The sequence below is a fragment of the Myodes glareolus genome, chromosome 11, assembly GCF_982192425.1.
Source record: "Myodes glareolus chromosome 11, mMyoGla1.1, whole genome shotgun sequence".
In the NCBI taxonomy this organism is placed as follows: Eukaryota; Metazoa; Chordata; class Mammalia; order Rodentia; family Cricetidae; genus Myodes; species Myodes glareolus.
The window spans coordinates 26,630,770-26,649,539 of NC_142036.1; the positions used below are offsets into that span (position 1 = coordinate 26,630,770).

The 18,770-nt window shown below is 46.0% G+C and overlaps 1 protein-coding gene across 11 annotated transcripts in view; it reads left to right on the forward strand.

The window, feature by feature from the left end:
• The window catches only part of Ttc7b (tetratricopeptide repeat domain 7B), a 215,952-nt gene that overhangs the window by 154,910 nt on the left and 42,272 nt on the right, over positions 1 to 18,770 (forward strand). For 4 of the 11 annotated variants that reach the window (XM_085697834.2, XM_085697837.2, XM_085697835.2 and 1 more), the window contains 2 exons: positions 5,210 to 5,326; positions 12,517 to 12,614. In XM_085697834.2, coding sequence (XP_085553960.2) covers positions 5,210 to 5,326; positions 12,517 to 12,614 — 215 coding nt within the window. Of the gene's footprint in view, positions 1 to 5,209; positions 5,327 to 12,504; positions 12,615 to 16,609; positions 16,772 to 18,770 lie in introns of all 11 variants that reach the window. The other 7 variants (XM_085697829.2, XM_085697831.2, XM_085697839.2 and 4 more) reach the window with 3 other exon arrangements.

Here is an 18,770-nt window from a genome sequence, read left to right on the forward strand (position 1 = left end):
ATTTAGAGTTAAGTGTCTGTAATGTGAGTTTGGGCAGATTAACTCTGCCTAATTTGTAGGGTTGCTGTGGAATCGGTGATTAAATATTTCAAGTGTCTCTCAGCTGCTGCTATTGTTATTATTTTACTTGTCTTGGAAGCATATGTTTCCTGGCTTATAATTTGTTATCCTGCAGTTGTGAACTCTTGTGGGTTTGGCAATTGTGTTGTCATTGGAGGGGGGTTACTCCCGTTCTTGAAGGCTGAATAGGAGTTGTTTGGCATGCATTCTGCAGGATGAGTAGGTGCTTGAAAGGCCAGAACACATGGCTTCAAGGACATTTCAAACAACAGAGCACTCTGTGCAAAGACCCAGAAGCATGAGGACTAGTAAGTGAGGGAAGAGTTGGCCGTGGTTTGAGTTGGGTTACAGATGATGGGCAAGAGCCAAAACACAACAGGCATTGTAGAAGATTCAAATTTTAATTGTTAATAATGAAGTCCATATTAGTTACTTTTCTCCTTGTTGTAACCAGAGTGCTTGACAGGAACCAGTTTAAGGAAAGATACAAAAGGCAGATCTCTGTGAGCTCAAGGCCAGCCTGGTCTACAGAGTGAGTTCCAGGACACTCTGGAGTGTAGCCAGGGCTACACAGAAAAATCCTGTTATGAACCGCACCAGCCACCAAAATGAGGGAAGATGCAGATAATGGAGAGAAAGCAGGAACTGTGGTGGAAAGGAAGTGCTGGTCGGTTTGCACTCAAACCAGAATCCTTTGACAGGCGAGCATTCTCCACTTGCTTTCCCTGTTTTATTCAGATAAGGAACACAGCTTACAGGATAGCACCCCAAATTTAGAATGGACCTTTGTAACAGGAGGAGGGCCCACTTGTTGGTCCTGGCCGTCTGGCTAGCTTAGCCCCAAAATAACCACACAGAAATTGTATTAATTAAAACACTGCTTGGCCCATTAGCTCTAGCTTCTTATTTTTATTCTTATCTAACTCTTATATTAATTTAACCCATTTCTATTAATTTGTATATCACCATGTGGCAGTGACTTACCAGCAAAGATTCTAACCGCTGTCTGTCTCAGGCGGAGGATCCATGGCTTCTCTGACTCCACCCTTCTTTCTCCCAGCATTTAGTTTAGTTTTCTCCACCTACCTAAGTTCTGTCCTATCAACAGGCCAAGGCAGTTTCTTTATTCATTAATGAGAATCACAGCACAAAGAGGAGACTCCCACTTCAAGTCTTCACATCCATAACAGACAGAGTTAAACCAATCTAGAAATGCCGTCACAGATCTGCTGAGATTTGTCTTGTACGTGATTCTAGATCCTGTCAAGTTGAAATTAACCATCACAGAATTGAACTGGTGTTTTAGCATGTTCTGTTCTTCGTTAATTTTAATACGTTTTCAGTGGGTCTCTGAACAAAACATGTTTTAAATAAGATTATTGAACTTTGAACCAAGTCTAGGAAGTCTGTGACTTCTGGTGTTGTCATGGTTGTTCTTGACGTCATGGCCTGCCTGTTCTTACCCGAGGTCCCCTCTTCTGCTCACTGCCTCAGGCGAACAGACGTGTACTCTGTCCAACACTGGTTTGTCCTAAGCTGTTTCGTCACTTGTTTTGTTTGCCTTGCCTTGGGATTTCCACGGTGAATTGAATTTATAATATCTTTGGATTTAGCAGCATCAAACTAATGCCAGGCATTGTGTAGTCTGTGTTTCTGTGCCAGCATTGCTTGCTTCCCGCCAGATGTTTTCAGCAGCCTTAAGATGTTCGAGCAGGTTTCTGGAGAGGTGACAAGCACAGGTTCTGTGTTCAACACTCTTTCCTGCCTTTCAAAGTCACTGGAGTTCAGGAGGAGGGTGAATGGCAGAGCCATCTCTCCCTGCTCTTCCTGTGTGTTCATAGCCAGCCCGTGTGCTCACAGGCCTGTGCAGGTCTAGCTGCCTATGTTCTTGGCTCCCTGGCTCTTCCCTCTGCCAGGTTATTTCATGCTGTTCCCCTTCCTCCCTCCCAGTGCCTTTCTCGTCACGTGTGTTAGCAGTTCCATTATTGTTCTTCCTGTCTAGTTCTCTTAAATTCAGCCCACACCTTTTCAGCTCCATATCCTGAGTCAAGTGTTTGAAAGCTGTTATTTCATGTTAATTAGAAGTTCTTTTCCCAGCCAGGAAACCTTCACAGAAGTGTTCCCTCAAGCCAAGGCGGCAAGATGCACTCTGGCATTTGTACTTGGGGACAGTAGAAGGAATCGTGGTTAATTGCTGCTGGACAAGGAAACATCCTCACCTACTCCCAGACCTTTCTATGTACCTGGCCAAGCCATAAGACCTTACCCAAGAACCCAGCCACCTACAGTAGATTCACAGTCCTAGGAGAACTCTCTCCTAGCCACCATACTTGGCAGTCACCCTCACTTAGAAGATCCCATGGGCCTCCACATGGTCTCTGCTGGAGACTGACAGGGGACCAGTCAGAAGCTGCTCCTTCCCTCCTAACATGTTGAATCCGGGTAGAAAGTTACTGCTGGCACATTCTCAACTCATGAAGCTTCAGCAGAAGTTAGCTTTTGGTTCTTTTTAAAAACTCTTGAGACCCCCCTGAATGGCTGCCAGTCTATAGGTGGCCCTAGTAGGTTTCAAGGGAATTTTCATCTCTTCAGATATCATGGATCAGAGCCAAGCCCCATGCTTGCATCTGGTCTTTCTCTTTGTGCCCACTGCTTATAGGTCAGGGACCACAACCTTCTCATCACCTGGCCCATGGCTGTCTCAGCCCAGGTTCTGTACTGCAAACCAAGGCTTGAGGAGGAAGCTTGAGATCTAACCATTCCCTGGGAGCCACCAGCAAGCACCCCCAGGCTTCCTGTGCTCTGTTGGGAGAACGTGGCAGAGCCGAGTTTGGTGGTGCTGGGGGAAGGCTGCCCCTGTCCCATCTTTCACCAGCAGGGACTTCACTGCTCTAGTTACCATGAAGGTGGGTATTATACCACAAGTGGCTGAAGAACACTCCTATATCACATTTATACCACTTGAAGTGCATGATCTCCCATGGGCTGCAGAGACAGCCATTGGTGAGCAGATGTGATGCAAGGTCCAACAAGCAGAGCGCAGTCGCAGGCAGTGTGGAGGGGGAGTTCACAGATAGGGGAGTGAGGACTCACATACTCACAAAGAAAATCGCCTCCAAAAAGCAACTGGTCAGAGGGCACAGGCTTCAATGTCCCCGTTTGTTAGGGCAAAATAACTACTACCTACCTAGAAAGGTGATTACAGAGACGACAATATCCATGTCTGTAAGTGCCACATGCAGGCCTGGCACATAGGAGGACTTGAGCAGTCTGTAGCTGTCACCTCTCCTGTCTTTATTAGCGAACTGCAGCTAGTATAGTATGTGCCAAGTAAAACACATAAGTAAAAAAGACTTAAGTGATAAGGTTGATTTAGCTGAACTATAGAAAAGTGCCAGGGGTTAGGTTCCAGGATCCAGCATGCACAGCTGAGGGAAATGCAGCAGCCGGTCAGCTTCAGGGGAGTGAAGGGTGTGTGGCACATGGCTAGGTAGTGCCATGAGAGCTTCGAAGGGCTAGCAAAGAGAGTTTGACCCACTGTTGGAGGTGACAAGGAATGCTGGCTATTTCCCTAGCTGGAACTAAGTGCAAACATCAGGTGAGTCTAAAGTAGGTTTCTAAGAGCTGAAGGAGGAGCAAGGAAAATCTGTCTGTGCTAGAACCTTTTCAAGGACAGTGGTGAGGGTCCAGAGATTGACAGAGCTGTGGTCTGCAGTCATGGTCTGATGTCTACAGAGAGAAGTTTGGAGGATGCTAAGTCTGAGGGTCTAAAGAAGGGAAATCCCTCAGCTTAGCACACTAGATGGAGGCCAAAGCCATGGATGACGTCAGGAATAAGGAGATGCTTTCATGATTGTGAAGGGACTGAAAGTCCAGAAATGTAGCCACTAAATAGTCAGGCTAGGCAGGTCACAAGAGGGAGCCTGCACCATGATCTTCTTGCCTATGTGACTTCAGGAAGTCTTTTTTAAAAACAGGGTATTCCATAGCTCAGATTGACCTGCAACTCAGTATATAGAAGCTAACAGTAATCCCCCTGCCTCAGTTTTCTGCATGCTGGGATTACACACATGGGTTACCATGCCCAGCTATGTACGCTTCCAAAGCCTCCGAGAGGCTGAGCATTCTCCTGGATGGCTCTCTGCAGATATTTATATCAACTGAGTCATATCTCCTGTGTAATCTTATAAATAAACCAAGGTTCACTTTTAATGAATTTCTGAAGTTTCATAAATAAATTGGATCAGTTCTAAAAAGCATGCTTTTAATAAAATCTCTGTGTTCTGGATAAAATTGGCCACTCCAGTGCTTTTAACCTCCCCACACGCATTGTCACCCTGTGCTTGCATGTGCCTCTGTGGCAAGACCTTCACAAAGCCACAGGTTGAGTAGCGAGTATGAGTCCTTGACTCTGCAGCTGATACCTCCCCTAGACCCTGCAGGTGCTGGGTGGCCCATTGTAAGAGGAGTGCAGTTCAGGGCCTACTCAGGCGTAAGCCACACGGGGTCCTGATGCTGAAGGGCACATGGACACAGCCTGATACCTAACCATGAACTATGCCCAACTGAGAACCACTCACAAAGGGAAAATTAGTGTCTCCAAGGAAGTCTGTCTGGGTATATAAACCACATTTAAGGGTGGACTCCATGCCCAATAGTCAATGGCCAACACAAAATTAACTCAACTGTATCTTTAAAATATTTTTGTCTCATATTACTTTGGGCATTTTTTACAGGTATTTTGCTTATATATTATGGTTTTCAATTTTGTGCATTTAATGGACTTTCTGTGTGTGCGATAGTATGTGTCTCTGCATCTATATATGTTTCTTGTGCTTTTCTTTGGCTCCTTTTCCTATTTGTTTGTTTGTTCTGTCTATTCTGGTTTGTTTTTGTTTTATTTTGTTATTATTATAGATACCTTTTTGTTTCTAGTGAAAAAGAAAAAGGAAGTGGATTTGTGTGGGTGGGATCTGGGAGGAGCTGGAGGAGGGAAACTGTGATCAGAATATATTGTATGAGAAAAAAATCTATTTTCAATAAAAATTAAAATGTATGCAGTTGCCCCCTTCTCCAGGATGAGCTCCTCATCTGATGAGAGAGGTAGGCCTCTGCTTGAGCTGTGTCTTCTCTTTCTCTCTCACTGTAGACTACTGTTTTCCAAAGTGAAGTTGGAGTCACTCTGCCGGGGCCCAGATGAGGCACTGCTCACCTGTAAGCACATGTTACAGATATGGAAATCCTGCTACAACCTCACCAATCCCAGGTAAGAGACCAGTGGTGCCTGTTTTGTGTCATGTTTGCATGGATATCTGAAAATCAGAGCCATCTCCTGTTGGCATTTATCTGGCATTAACTCTGTCACTCCCCTGTACACCAGTCTCCACAAATGGTAGATAATAATGATGAAGGCTTAGCTAGGGTTTTATTGTTGTGAAGAGACACCATGACCATGGCAATTCTTATAAAGGGAAACATTTAGTTGGGGCTGGCTTACAGTTCAGAGATTTAGTCCGTTATCATCATAGCAGAAAGCATGGTGGTGCGCAGGCAGACATGGTGCTGGAGACGGAACTGAGAGTTCTACATCTGAAACAGCAGGCAGCAGGAAGAGAGAGTGAGACACTAGGTCTGGCTTGAGTATCTGAGACCTCACAACCTGCTCCAGTGACACACTTCCTCCAACAAGGCCACACTTCAACAAGGCCACACCTCCTAATAGTGCCTCTCTATGGGCCTGTGGGAGCCATTTTCTTTCAACCACCACATGGAGTTTCATGCTTCTCCGTGGTTGATGAAGCCTCTAAGTCATAGGTTCCATTTGTTCCTCTGTCCTCCCCACTCCCGCCCCATAATGACCCATGGATGACTCGTTTGACCCATTCACAAAAACTTTCTCTCTCCAGCCTGTGATAATTACCATCTTTCTAGAGATTGATGTATAGATTGATCAGTGACACACTCCTAATGTTTCCTATAATATTTAAAGGATCTGTGTCAACAGCAGACCATATCCTGTTAAGATGGGAAGTTGCTGTGAACACAGTTAGAAATAATTTTGAAGAAGTTAAAATCATGATTCATACAAATATAAAGTACACATACATTAAAGATTTTATTAACTTTACTCATTTGTGAAGTAGCTAGTACAAGTTAAGATCCATTCAAAGAAGAATTTGAATATGTGCATAGACAGAAATGCTGAAATGAATTTACAAATATATGAAAACATAGTATCCTATAAGATGATGGAATATGTATTTTGAGATTGTCTTTTCCACAGGGTAGAAATCAATTGTATACCCCGCAGATAAATCTGTCATAATGGTTTCTGCAGGTTAACTTCTACCACTCAGAGCTGTGTAGTACCCAAGTTAACAGGTACTTAAAGATGCTGCCCTTTGTGTCAGCAGACTGGGGAGAAACCCCAGGCAACCCCAGCAGGTCACCAGCAAACACCCCATAGCCCAATTGCCCCAAGTCTGGGACACATTGCCAGAGGAATGTAGCAAAGAGTTATCTGATGATTCAAGTGACTGCCCCTAACGCAAATATTTGATATTTCTCAAGTATTTGGCAAGGCGTATGGATGACTTATAGTATGCCCAAAAGAGTCAGGAGGCAGACAAGGTGTCATTCAATGGTAACAGGAGTGTAGGAGGCAGACAAGTAGGCTAGTTGTCATGGTTTACAGAGACCTACAGAGAGGAAGGGCTGACTGTGAGCTAGGCTGTGTCAGTGGGAAATGGTAACTTTGATTTTTTTTTTTTTTTTTAGCAAAAGTTTTTTCAGTTGGACAGGTTTTGGTGGCTCACACTCTAATTCTAACTCAGAGAAGCCAAGGCAGGAGGATTGCTGAGAGTCAAGGACCAGACTAGACTGCCGAATGAGTTCTAGAGTAGCCTAGCCGGCAAGATTGGAGCATGTTCGCCCTATACCCAGCCTACAGCAGATACATCCTCCGTGTGGAGCCCATCCTTTGCCTGCACCTCCTTTAGAAAGGAGAAAATAAACCATCAGCTCTCTCTTTGCCAATTCCCCTCAGTTCTCCACACCTCTCCCACCTCCCCACATTTCCTCCCACTTAGCAACCAAGAATATTGAATGTGCAGAGGAAAAAAATAGCAGAATTGGAAGCCTTTAAAAATACCTAACCAAATGCCTGGGCTATGTTCGCACTCTTCTTTCCTTGAAAGATCTTTTAGGGCCAGAGCAAGGTGTTCCTGCCCTAGGGTGGAGATGACCTTCTCCAAAGCCTTGGGCATGAGGTGGAGACAGAGCAGCCATTTACTAGAGAGCTCCCTGAATGTTTGTCTCAGCTTCGTTTTCTTGGGATGTAAATGTTTCTCAGTAGCCCTTACCAATGAACAGATTTCAGCATGCTTGGACAGCTGGGGTGAGAAGTGACCCTGGCTAAGGAGTGCAGCTTGCAGAAAAAGGGCTAGCTCTCCAGCGTCTGCACACTTCAAAGCCCCCAGATACACCACCATAAGACCAACAGCCTCCAGGCTGTCTTTAGGTGGCACAAGGCAGGATCGTGATAAGAAGTGTGTGAGAAACAGCCTTTCCTAAAAATAAGTAAGCTGAAAACTAAGCAGAAAGATTTTTACAGGAAACAGCTGGTTTCTGTCCAGAGGAAGTGGGTCTGTGCCAACTGCCTGACGCCACTGCCCTCGCCTCTGCCTTTGCTCACCTGTCTGGGTTTCCCAGTCTTCTCCAGGCCCTTGCATATCCTTCCAGAGGCTCAGCACAGGCCTTCGGAGATACTAAGAGGAGGGGGAGGAGTGGCCAAACTGAAAAAACCCTTGACTGTGTTCTCAGCAGCTCTTTCTGTCTTTCTTTTGGCTTGAGGGAAATCATAATAGAAGCTGACTGCTGAGCTGAGCCTTGGACAGCATGTACCAAGAGGGCTCCACCTGCAGGTGTAGGCCGCAGCTCCTGCTCGGAGCAAAGTGGGTGGACATTCTCTCCAGCATACATTCAGAGTGCTGCCATTTTAGGAACCCAAGTTCTCCCATTCTGGGTCTGAAATAGTTCCTGCATTTAGGATGGGGATTTGTCTCGGGTTTTGTCTTCTCTCCCTTAGCAAAGAATAAAGCCCCCTCCATTCTCTATAATGACTTAGCCACTCAGAACAGCCTGAATCTGAGCAGACTCTCACCAGAGAGGTCCCTATCCTCTCAGCATTCCGAACCACAGCGCTTCAGCCAGGGGTGGTAGTAATTACTTTCCCTGAGGACTTCCCTGTGCCATTTAGGCACTGCCTTCAGTCCCTGAATTAGCCTGCAAGATAGCTACTGTTTCCTACTTCAGAGGAAACGACTGAAGCTAAGGAGACGGTAACAGGCCCAAGTTTTCCAGCTTAAATATACAGCAGAGCTATCATCAAACCCAAGGCCGTCTGACACCAATGCTCCCTCCAGGACAGCATGCTGCCTCTGCTGATGACAACCAGTTCTCCTCCCCTCTTCTTTTTAATTGTCAGTCACTTTTTCCCCCTCTGATTACTGCCACCTGAGCTCTCCCTGTCATGGCCATAGGTTGACATCTTCATGATAGGGAGAAGCTTGTTTTCTTCTTAACTCCTATTTCAATCATCTGCCAAGAAGTAGGCTTAAAGCTGACACATACAGATGCGTGTTTTCCTGACTTCAGCCCCACTAATAACCATCAGCATTTTGGTAGGGCTTTTCTGTTTCTCAGAACGTGCTCTCATTCTGTCTTCAGAAAAGCTGAATCACATGGGCAAATGCCATGTGGCATCGGACTCATTTTACTGTTGCTAAAAGTGCGGCTCAGAAACACTGAGAGCCTGCGTGATCATCGTGACCCAGACCCAGAAAGCTAGAGAGAAGCAATATCTGCTGCTGTGAAGATCCACCATGACCACAGCAACTCTTACAAAGGAAAACATTTAATTGACTTGCTGTTTCAGAGGTTTAGCCAATGGTCATGATGAGGCAGACATGGTGCTGGAGAAGTAACTGAGAGTTCTGCTTCTGGATCCACAGCAGCAGGAAGAGAGAGACTCCTCTACCTCACTTGGGCTTTTGAAACTCCAAAGCCTACCCCACTTGACACTTCCTACAACAAGGCCACACCTCCTGATCCCTCTCCCTGATGACCAAGCATTCAATTCTATGAGCCTATGGGAGCCATTCTGGTTCAGACCAACACATTCCACTCCCTAGCTCCTATAGGCCTATAGCCTATATCATAAGGCAAAAAAAAATACATGAAGTTCAACTTCAAAAGTCCCATAGTCTATTATAGTCTCAACACTATTTAAAAATCCAAAATTCAAAGTCTTCTGAGACTCAAAGACATCTCTTAACTATAGCCCCCTGTAAAATCCAAATCAAAAAGCAGATCACATGCTTCCCACGTACAATGACACGAGATGTGCAGAAGGAAGGAACAGGAACATACTGAGGAAACACTATACCAAAGCAAGACTGAAGCCTCTCTTTTCCACCCCTGCTATGGGTTTCTATCTGCAGACTCTCTTAGATGCAGTATATATTGTCTGTTACACACTTTTCCAGGAGCTGGAAAGAGCAAGACTGCCATGGGAGCTCCATGGTTCTGACTTCTGATCCACCATCTCCACCAGTGTTCAGCCTCTTGTTTAACCTCTCTTCAGCTGTGGTAGACAAGAAGGGTTTTTAAGAGAAACTTAAAATTCCATTTCAAAATACTGTTTACTATACTCTGAAATCCCTGGAATTACTATTACATATGTATGTGTAGACATTTTCAGCTTATACACCGTGGACTTGGAGAGCCTTCTGATTTCCTCTACTGAAACTACCTCTTAGCACCCCTAACCAGGAATGGTTTTCTGCCATCTCATTTCCTGGGAGATGTTGCTGGTAGCCTGAGTGCCAGGCTGAGAAGTGAGGGGAGAAGTGGTAAGTGGTTCATGAGAAATACCCAAATAGAGTCCCAGAGGGAGAAAGGAAAGTGATTGAGGGGCGTATCTAGAAAGAAAACATTCAGTTTGGAAGTAAGGGCATCTCAATTTTGAATGATGCCTAGCTGCATGTGTACAGTTTTTGAGGGAGCAATGGAAGACAGACTGAGGGCTATACCTCAGTGTCATTGTTCCGCCAATGCAAGTACATGGCCTTGCATCATTATCTGTGACCATGGTTCCAACTGGGATTTCTGATGTTTTAAGTAGGAAGCCCTTAACTTCCCCCACCTTCCATAGTTGCACCAGGAGGCCAGGGATAAACCATCTCTGAGAACTCACCAGACATAGTAACCCAGGCAAATGTTTATAGGGAGCTATGTTTCTGACCCTTGGCATGTGCCTGGAAGTTATAACTCTCCAGAATGTTCCACCTGCACACACTTTCCACCCTTATGCAGTTCTGTGTAGGAAGATAATCTTTCTTTACGTGATCCAGTCAGAGAAGTCACTGAGGTACAATGGCTTTGCCCAAAGTGATGACTCATTCATGACAGACATAGGATAAGAGCCCAGATCGCTATTTAGGCTCCAGGACCCCAGCTTTTGGGTCCTTCCAAAGCATTGCACATGGCAGCCAAGCTCATGATCTGAAACTTGGTGAGGTGGAATCCTGCAGCACTGTGGCTGCAGCACCCAGCCCCCCACCACATACACGCGCACACGGGCACGCGCACATGCACACACACACACTCCATGTAGCCACTGGATGCTCGGGTAGGTCCTTCCTTTGCACCATGCATGCCTCATGTATTCCAGAATCCATTACATATTGAGACAAAGCCTTCTGAAAACTTCCCGAATGAGGAGCCATTGCAGTAGTCAGATCATTAACCCTTTGCGGTTGTTTATATTGAAAACACTGCACAAACCGACCAGTGTTGGAAGCAGTCCGTCCATTTTTTATGGTTGTCTGCTCAGGCTTTTGCATTGTCTTCTGCTAAGGGAGACTTCTTGTCTCCCAGTGTGGAAATAATGAATAGTGCAGCTTCCAGCAAGCCTGTGCGGATGATGTAGTAAGTGCAGGCTGACAGTCTGCAACGAGGGAAGTTTCCTCGGCTTCCTGTTTCTCTAACTACATCTCTGGACGCGGAAATTGCAGCCTGTGAACTGTGTTAAGGTTCATAACGAATCTTGTTTGCTGCTTCTGAGCAGCAGCCGCAGCTGTGCACAGGAAGAAAACCGCTCCTTTATTGTAGATTTCAAATGTCTTAACAGAAAAAAATTCACTCCTAGTGCTCCAGACGTTAGCGTGATAGGAAAAAAGAATAATAATTTCTGCCTACTTCGTAGATTGTGTCTTAGACTTGTATGGGCTAAAATCCTTCAACTGCTTCGCCCCTGTTCTGTCTGCAGTGGCTTCCATGTGGCAGAGCTAGCAAGGGATGCCAGGCCTGATTTGTAGTCAGACCTGGAGAAATGAGGGTCAGAAAGATGCGGACTGTGCTGGCAGCTGGTGGGGTGGCTGTCTGGGGGCAGGCACCAAACCCTGCTTTGCTTTCCCCAAGTCCCTTCTGCCAGCCTTGTAAGCTTGGGCAAGCCAGAGGGTCCCGGTTCTGCTGTGACTGGCTCACTGAAGCACCTCACACCGCCTTTCCTCGTGTATTAAGTAGGAATATTTTCCACGTAAGGGATTTCAGATTGATCTGAAGACAGACAATCACACTGGGAACAAGGACAAGGAAGCCTCAGGTACAGCAGCCCTGGGAACTAGAGGAGTTTTGAGAAATCATAGTTGTCCTAAAGATTTTTAATATCCTTGGTCTAGATATTGGCCTTGAAATGAACATTTTGAAAATGTTCTGGGTAAATTCTCTCATGCCACAGAGTTCAGAGCTCTAGTGTGGTTGGTAAAGACATCTTGGAGGTTAGTGCATTCGGAGCTGGATAAATTTATTCCAAAGTGTCATGGCATAGAATGCCAGCCACTCTCTCCCTGTCAAGAGGACAAAGAAGCTAACTGAAAGAATTACCCTCTCCTCCCCTTCCCTCTCCTCCCTTTTCCCTCCCTCCTTTTCTCCCTTGCTTCTTATCTCCCTCCCTTCCTCCCTCCTTCCTTCCCCTTCTTTCTTGTCTTTCTCTCTGTCTTTCTTTGTTGCAAGATGTGCATGCGTGCAGGTGCGCAGACGCCGCAGCTCATCAGAAGGCAGTATACAGGAGTCTGTTCTCTCCTTCCGTCCTTGGTCCTGGGGATCAAACTCAGAGCGTGGGGCTTGAGCAGCAAGCACTTTACTCGCCGAGCCGTCTCACTAGCCTGGTCCTCTCTCGTATCTCACATGATATGAGAGAATAAAAGCAGCAAGGCTCTGTGGGCATCACTGGGGCTGCGTCTGCAATACGCAACCCTGAAGCCGAGGGTCCAGGATCCCTCCGAGTGTGGAAGGATGTGAGACACACGTAGCTACCCACCCCTGTGCTTCAGCTTTCTGTGCCAGTTTGGTCTTGGTCTTTTGGGTGACTGACATTTACAGTGTGTTTTGCAGTGACTCTGGACGTGGGAGCAGCCTCTTAGATAGAACCATCGCTGACAGACGACAGCTTAATACAATCACATTGCCAGACTTCAGCGATCCTGAGACAGGTGAGAACCAAAGGCCAGAGGGGGTGGGATCAAGAGCAGAAGGCGGGAGCAAGTATGTGAGACTGTCAGGCCCCAGGGTAGGGTAGCGGGTAAGAGGGGTTGGGGAAGAGTGTGGGGGGAGGCCTCAGGCAAATAGCTGCACCCTTAACTGAGGCGTACTTCTTCAATCTCATTTTCCAGTGTTAGTTCCCAGTCAGAAAAGAAATATTAGCCCAGATCAACTCTTAAATCTGTTTCCCCTTGCTCTGAGAACAGAAACTTTGAAACTACAGTTGGGTGGTGTCTGTGCACATCAGGTCTCCTCTCTGCTCTGTCTAAAGGAGCCTGGTCAGATGCATACATAAACACACAAGCTTCCAGCAAGAGGACCTGTTGGGTAGCAGGGCTTCTGGGCTAATTCTGCTGTCCCCACACGGTGGCCCATAGCACTTACTGCCTCTGAGCAAATGTTCCGACTTGGCTGGTAAAGACCTCTGGGGGTAGTGTGCTCCATGTTCATGTGCCCACAGCTCCCTGGGTGCAGGGAAGTGAGCGTACCTCCCTAATCTGCATAGCTGCATAGGCAGTCCCAGTAGCAGTCACTGACAATCTGGGGACTCCATAGACCCACAAAACATAATGAAATTCACTCAGTTTCGAGCCTTAGTGGTAATTCTAGAACACCATTCGAGCCAGCTTTTGCCACTTCTCCCCTCAACACCCAACAAGGGACACTGTAACTTTAATCTCTACGTGGATCACTTCATCTTTTATGTGATAACTTCACAGAAGCCTCAGGGTCTCTTTCCCGTCCATGTGCCACATCCCAGCTCCTGATACCCAGCAATCCCACCCCTAGGTGGGTGGAATGAGCCCGAGTGGTACCCACAGAGCCATCTCATAGCTTTTGCTGACTCATTCCTGCCAAGGCTCCAGATTCAAAGTCAGCCTAAGAAATTTCATCTGAAGGCCCTGTCCCTGTCCTAATGATTGTTGGGCACAAGGAATGACACAATTGTGACCTGATAGAGCAAGTACTGTTTACAGGCAGCTCCTGGAGTAGCTCACGCCAGGTTGGTCAGCATTTGAGGGTGGACTCAGACTCCAAGGCAAAGCCCTGCCTTGTGAGTACAGTCATCCCAGGGGCCTCTTAAGGCCCTTATAGGAAGGAAAGGTTAGACTGCCGGCTCCAGTCAAAATGACGAGAGACAGGGACAAGGAGAGAGGAGAGCCAGGGACACTAACTATGGCCACTGCTGAAATTCAAGCCGATTCCAGAGAGCTGCTGTGGCTACTGAGGGTTGTCGTCCCCTCGGGCCTCTTCCCTTTCAGCTGGCCTGGATCTTAATTTCTCTTCATGTTCCAAGACTGGAATGCTGTTGTCAGTAGCAAAGAGCCACAGAAAATGAATAAGGCCCTTTTTCTTGCTGCCCTCTGCTCCTGGGAACATCTTCCTGGGCTCTCAGAGTGCCTTCTACAGGTGCTGTGTTGTCCTAGTGGACTGTATGCCCCAGCTAGTGTAGTGGCCCACGATTTCTTCTCCCTTCTTTGCCTTAGTGCCACTCATGTGGCTGATCCCTTGGAAAGGTCCCTTATTCCAAGGAAACCCAAGTATCTGGAGTTTGGCTTCTGGTTCCTGTGTGTCCTTACCCAACAGCAGTGGAGACCACCCCTTCCCAGACACAGGCCAGTACTGTCTTGTACTACATAAATGAACCTCCAAGACTCCTTTTGTCTGACCAGCCGTGGGTCAGTGCTATTTACACATGGCGTCATCTAACCAGTAGGCCAGGGGTCAGAGAGCTAAGAGGCCTTCTCAGGGGAAGTCCTGCCAATTGAGCATAAAAACACTGAACTGAGAGTGTAGGTGGGAAGGATTAGGAAGATTCGTCTAGAAGGGCTAATTGATTGGCAGAAGCCAATTTTCTTTGGTTTGGTTCCTTGTGCGGCGGCGTCTGGCAGCCGTTCCCTTAGTCATGCCCCTTTATGAATGGTCTGTTTACTTCGGCTGCCCGTAGACTTTATCTGTTCCTCTCATTTTTATTTATTTCAAGAGGAAACAGGACTTGTGATTCTACTCCAAGTGCGCCATGGAGAGGCTTCGTTTCCATGGCGGCTCCCATGACATACCTCTGTCACCATCACCCTTCCTGACAGCAGCATCTCTAGTAACCATCAGGCTCCCCTTCTTGATACGCATGCACATTATCTCCGGCCCTAACAGGAGCAGCCACTGCTGGGTGTGCTCCATAGACCTGGTGTTCCTCACCTCCCGGTGCATCCCTAGACAGTGTCCTCGCTCTGTTTCAGAACTCTGAAGTGCTCCGTGACCCCATGTTTTACTCTCTGAATTCTCACCCAGCCAGCACTATCTCGGGCATTTTTCTTCCTTTGCCCGAGTTTTGGCTCATGTGGTGCTGGCAGAGGCTATCTAATTTTGAACCTCCACTGCAGCATTGCTTGTTCAGTAAAGAAGGGCTACAGAGAAAAGAAAAATGGAAGGTCGGTGTGGCCTTAGTCTAACCAGATTTAAGATCAGATTTTGTCTGGGGAAACCTAGCTGACAGGTGGCAGTGTTTTCAGTCCATGCCCAATGCCTAGTTTTCCAATCCCAGGGCATCTGACTCAAGCAAAGTCACACAGTGCTGACATCAGAAAGAGGCCATGGCTAAAGCAATAGCAGTCTTCCATTGTCTTGATCCTGCCACTCTGGGGCACAGAGCAGAAGCCCCCATCATACACAGACTCCCTTGAGAAGCCATAGACCGTGTTGGTCTACATTTTGTTTTTCCTCTAGAATTTAAATGTACCAGTTTACAGATACCAATATAATGAATTCCTACCACTAAGTTATACAGGGATCATACATATGAATAAGAACTTTTAAAGTATAAGCCATAAACCATGATTATACATTCTTAGACATTACACAGTGTAGACTCAGTATTCTTGATTCCAGAAGGTTTTGATTAACAGAAATAGGGTTTTTCACCTCTGAAATTATCCATGTGCAGATCGCCACATACGTAAGCTCTGGCCTAGCCATATCTACCACAGCGTAGAGTGGAGTTCAGCTTTATTGAGCAGAGAAGTCCTCCAACAGCCCAGTTACAGAGCGTGGACTTCCTTCTGTTGTCCTCTGACTTCTCTCCCCGCTTGGTAGCCCCAGCCGGCAAAAGGAGGAATTGATGGAGTGGCAGTTTTGAAGACCTGAGTCATTGTCTTTTCTTTGGAAAAAGTTCTGAAATAAAGAGGGGGGAATATTTTGCTTTCTTTTGCCTTTGAAATAGGATATGGGGCAAGGGGTCTTTAATCATTTAATCATAACATTATCTTTAATCATTGCTAGATATTACCAAACATCTATCCAAAGCAAAATAGTTTTTAACCTGAAATTCTGATGCATTTTGTTTAGGAAGGTTTCTGGTTGCAACTGTGATGATCTTTGTGGCACCCCATATCACACACACCCCCGCCCAGGTCAGGGCTGAGGATGGCGGTATAAGCTTCCTTTCCAAAGGGCCAATCATTGAACACAAGAGACCACCCAAAAAGCTTAACATTCCATTGTCACCGAGACTGGGACCATGACATGTCATTGCATTAAGTCCACTGCACCTTGGGAAATTTGAGTTTTCAAATGAACATCATATAAGTGCTTCTTAGAAAACCCAATCTGTGGATGGCTAAGTGAAGAAGATTGTCATGCAGAAGGTCCTGCACGCTGTAGATTAAAGACAGGTCATTTCCAGTGGATCATTGCTAAATCTGTGCCCAGGTAAATCGGAGTTATTTTTGCTCCATGATGTTGCAGAGCAATTAAATAACCAGTAGAAAACAGATTTGTTTTCTTCGAAAAGCACTTGTATCCTGTTCAAGTAGAGGGATGACTGTATTACATGACCTCATTTTCTTTGCAGCTTATGTGAGTATATTAAAAGCTAGTTTATTTTTTTCTTTGTGTTTCTAAAGGTTTCTTTTTTTGCTTTCATTTTTTTTTCTCTTTCACTTTTTAGTGTCAGACTCCTCCTCCTCCTCTTCTCTCTCAAGAACCGAGTCTCCTCTCCACCTGTTTGTGTCTTCTCCTCTTCATTCTCATCCCAAACCTGACATCTTTGTGTGGCTCCCTGCTGCTCATTCATTCAGTGACCCAGGTCCCCACCGGGAACCTTCACTCTGTAAACACGGTTTTTCCTTTCTTCTTAGATACCCTTCATTTGCCTGGTGTGTTGTTTCCTGATAATCTTCCAACTGATAAGCTGGCTAGGGAACCCTATCAAATGTGTCAGGGAAAGATCTTGCTTATTTGAAAATCCAAAACTGCTGGGGACAGAAGGAAAACTAAGGCTGCAGATAGTGACCACACTCTAACCTCCCCTGAAAAGAAAAGGAGATGGGGTCCCAAGCAAAACAAATGACACTTTTCCAGAGTGTCCCTTTGAGTTCCTGGGTCCTTCTGTGCTTTCCTGGAGCAGGTATAAAGGTATGAAAGCAAAGTCAAGGCCTGAGGAGATGGCACTGTTGACAAAGTACTTGAGGCACAAGCAAGAAGACCTAAGTTTGGTTCCCAGCACCCAACCTAGAAGCAGAGCACAACACGGTGCATCTGTAATCCCCCTGCTGGAGAGACAGGGACAGGAAGATTGCTGAGGCTCAGTATATTTGATAAGTTCCAGACCAGTGTGAGAGCATGTCTTAAGAAAAACAAGGTAGGCGTCTGGAATGATGGCTCGACGGGTGGGTGCACACCTTTAATTCTTGGGAGGCAGAGGCCTGCAGGTCTAGAGGCAGAGCTTAAGGCCAGTCTCGTCTACAGAGCAAGTTCTGGGCCAACCAGGGCAACTTAGTGAGACCCGGTCACAAAACAAAGGAAAACCAAGATAGACACCTCACCTCGGATTATTTCTGCCCCCGACAAACACAAACACTTACACACACGTGTACCCTCACATACATGTATAGGCACACACAGAGACGAAAAGGCAAACTATAATATTTTGCAAATAATTTAATCCTAAAAGATGTCAGCATTTCAGTTTGGAAGTTAAATAATTCCAGCTGCATATAACAGTGAAAGCCATAATCTAAAGATGACATTTGCCTCCCTATCAGCATCGAACAGAAAGCTGTTGAAGCACTGCTCCCAGAGCCTTCCCCTCCCAGGCCAGTGCCAGCAGGTCAGAGAGCACATGTGAGAGATGGTGTTGGAAACTGGCTTTCACTTGTAAAGGAGGAAGATGCAGGGTCTCTATCATGAAAGATCTCTATCATGAACAGCAATTTTGCCTAATCTTGCTTTTAAGTAATACAGAAAATTTGAAAGTCTACTTTAGGAAGTTCTGGGACTCATGAGTTAAAAAAAAAAAGAAAAAAGAAAAAAAATCCCCATATTAAAACAAAATACACTGGTTGGTGAAGTCCTTAAAAGGGACCTAAATCTGGTGCTCACCGGGAGAGCCTGCCCTTGCTCTCCTCCACTCATTTATTTAATGTCCACTTTCCTGCCAGCAGTGCCGGCAGATTTAATCTGCGGCTGTGATTTATAAGGCTCATCTTTGTTCCAAATGCTGTTACACGCTGAATAAAAGCCCATAACAGGGCTGCTGCCAGCAAGAGCCACTTTGTCTAGTGTGCTCTTTATGGCTTGGTGCTGTTATATAAGCCTCCGTACAGGTCAGAACAAAGGGTCAGCCAGAGCCCCGTTCACACCTCCCTCATCTGCATACGGCATAGTCTCAGCTTTGCTTTCATGGCAACCCCAATTCTATGAAAGATAAAAGTGATATTTATAAACTGTTATCTTTTTATCTACCTCAGCAGCATTTTCTCAACACAGCGCTAGGGACAATTGCCAAATTTGATTTTTCAAGGAAAAAAATGTTTTTTTTTTCTCTTCCATTGGCTTTTGTTGAGTTTATTGTCTTCAATGAGATCCTGTGGTTCTAGAATAGCGCTATATGTTTCCTCTGCCCACTGTTTTCACAACAAACCCACCAACTTCTGCACCCTGCTGGTTTTTATCTTCCTGGGAGCCCTGCGTTGCTTCTGAAGTTCTGGCTCTTCCAGTGCCTTCAAATCAAACTAATTAGTGGAGTGTTGAGCACCCACTGGGCTTTCTGCTAAGTGTGACACGCCCTGACCAGTGCTCCTTGGTTATTCTGAGTGAGGCCATGAGCC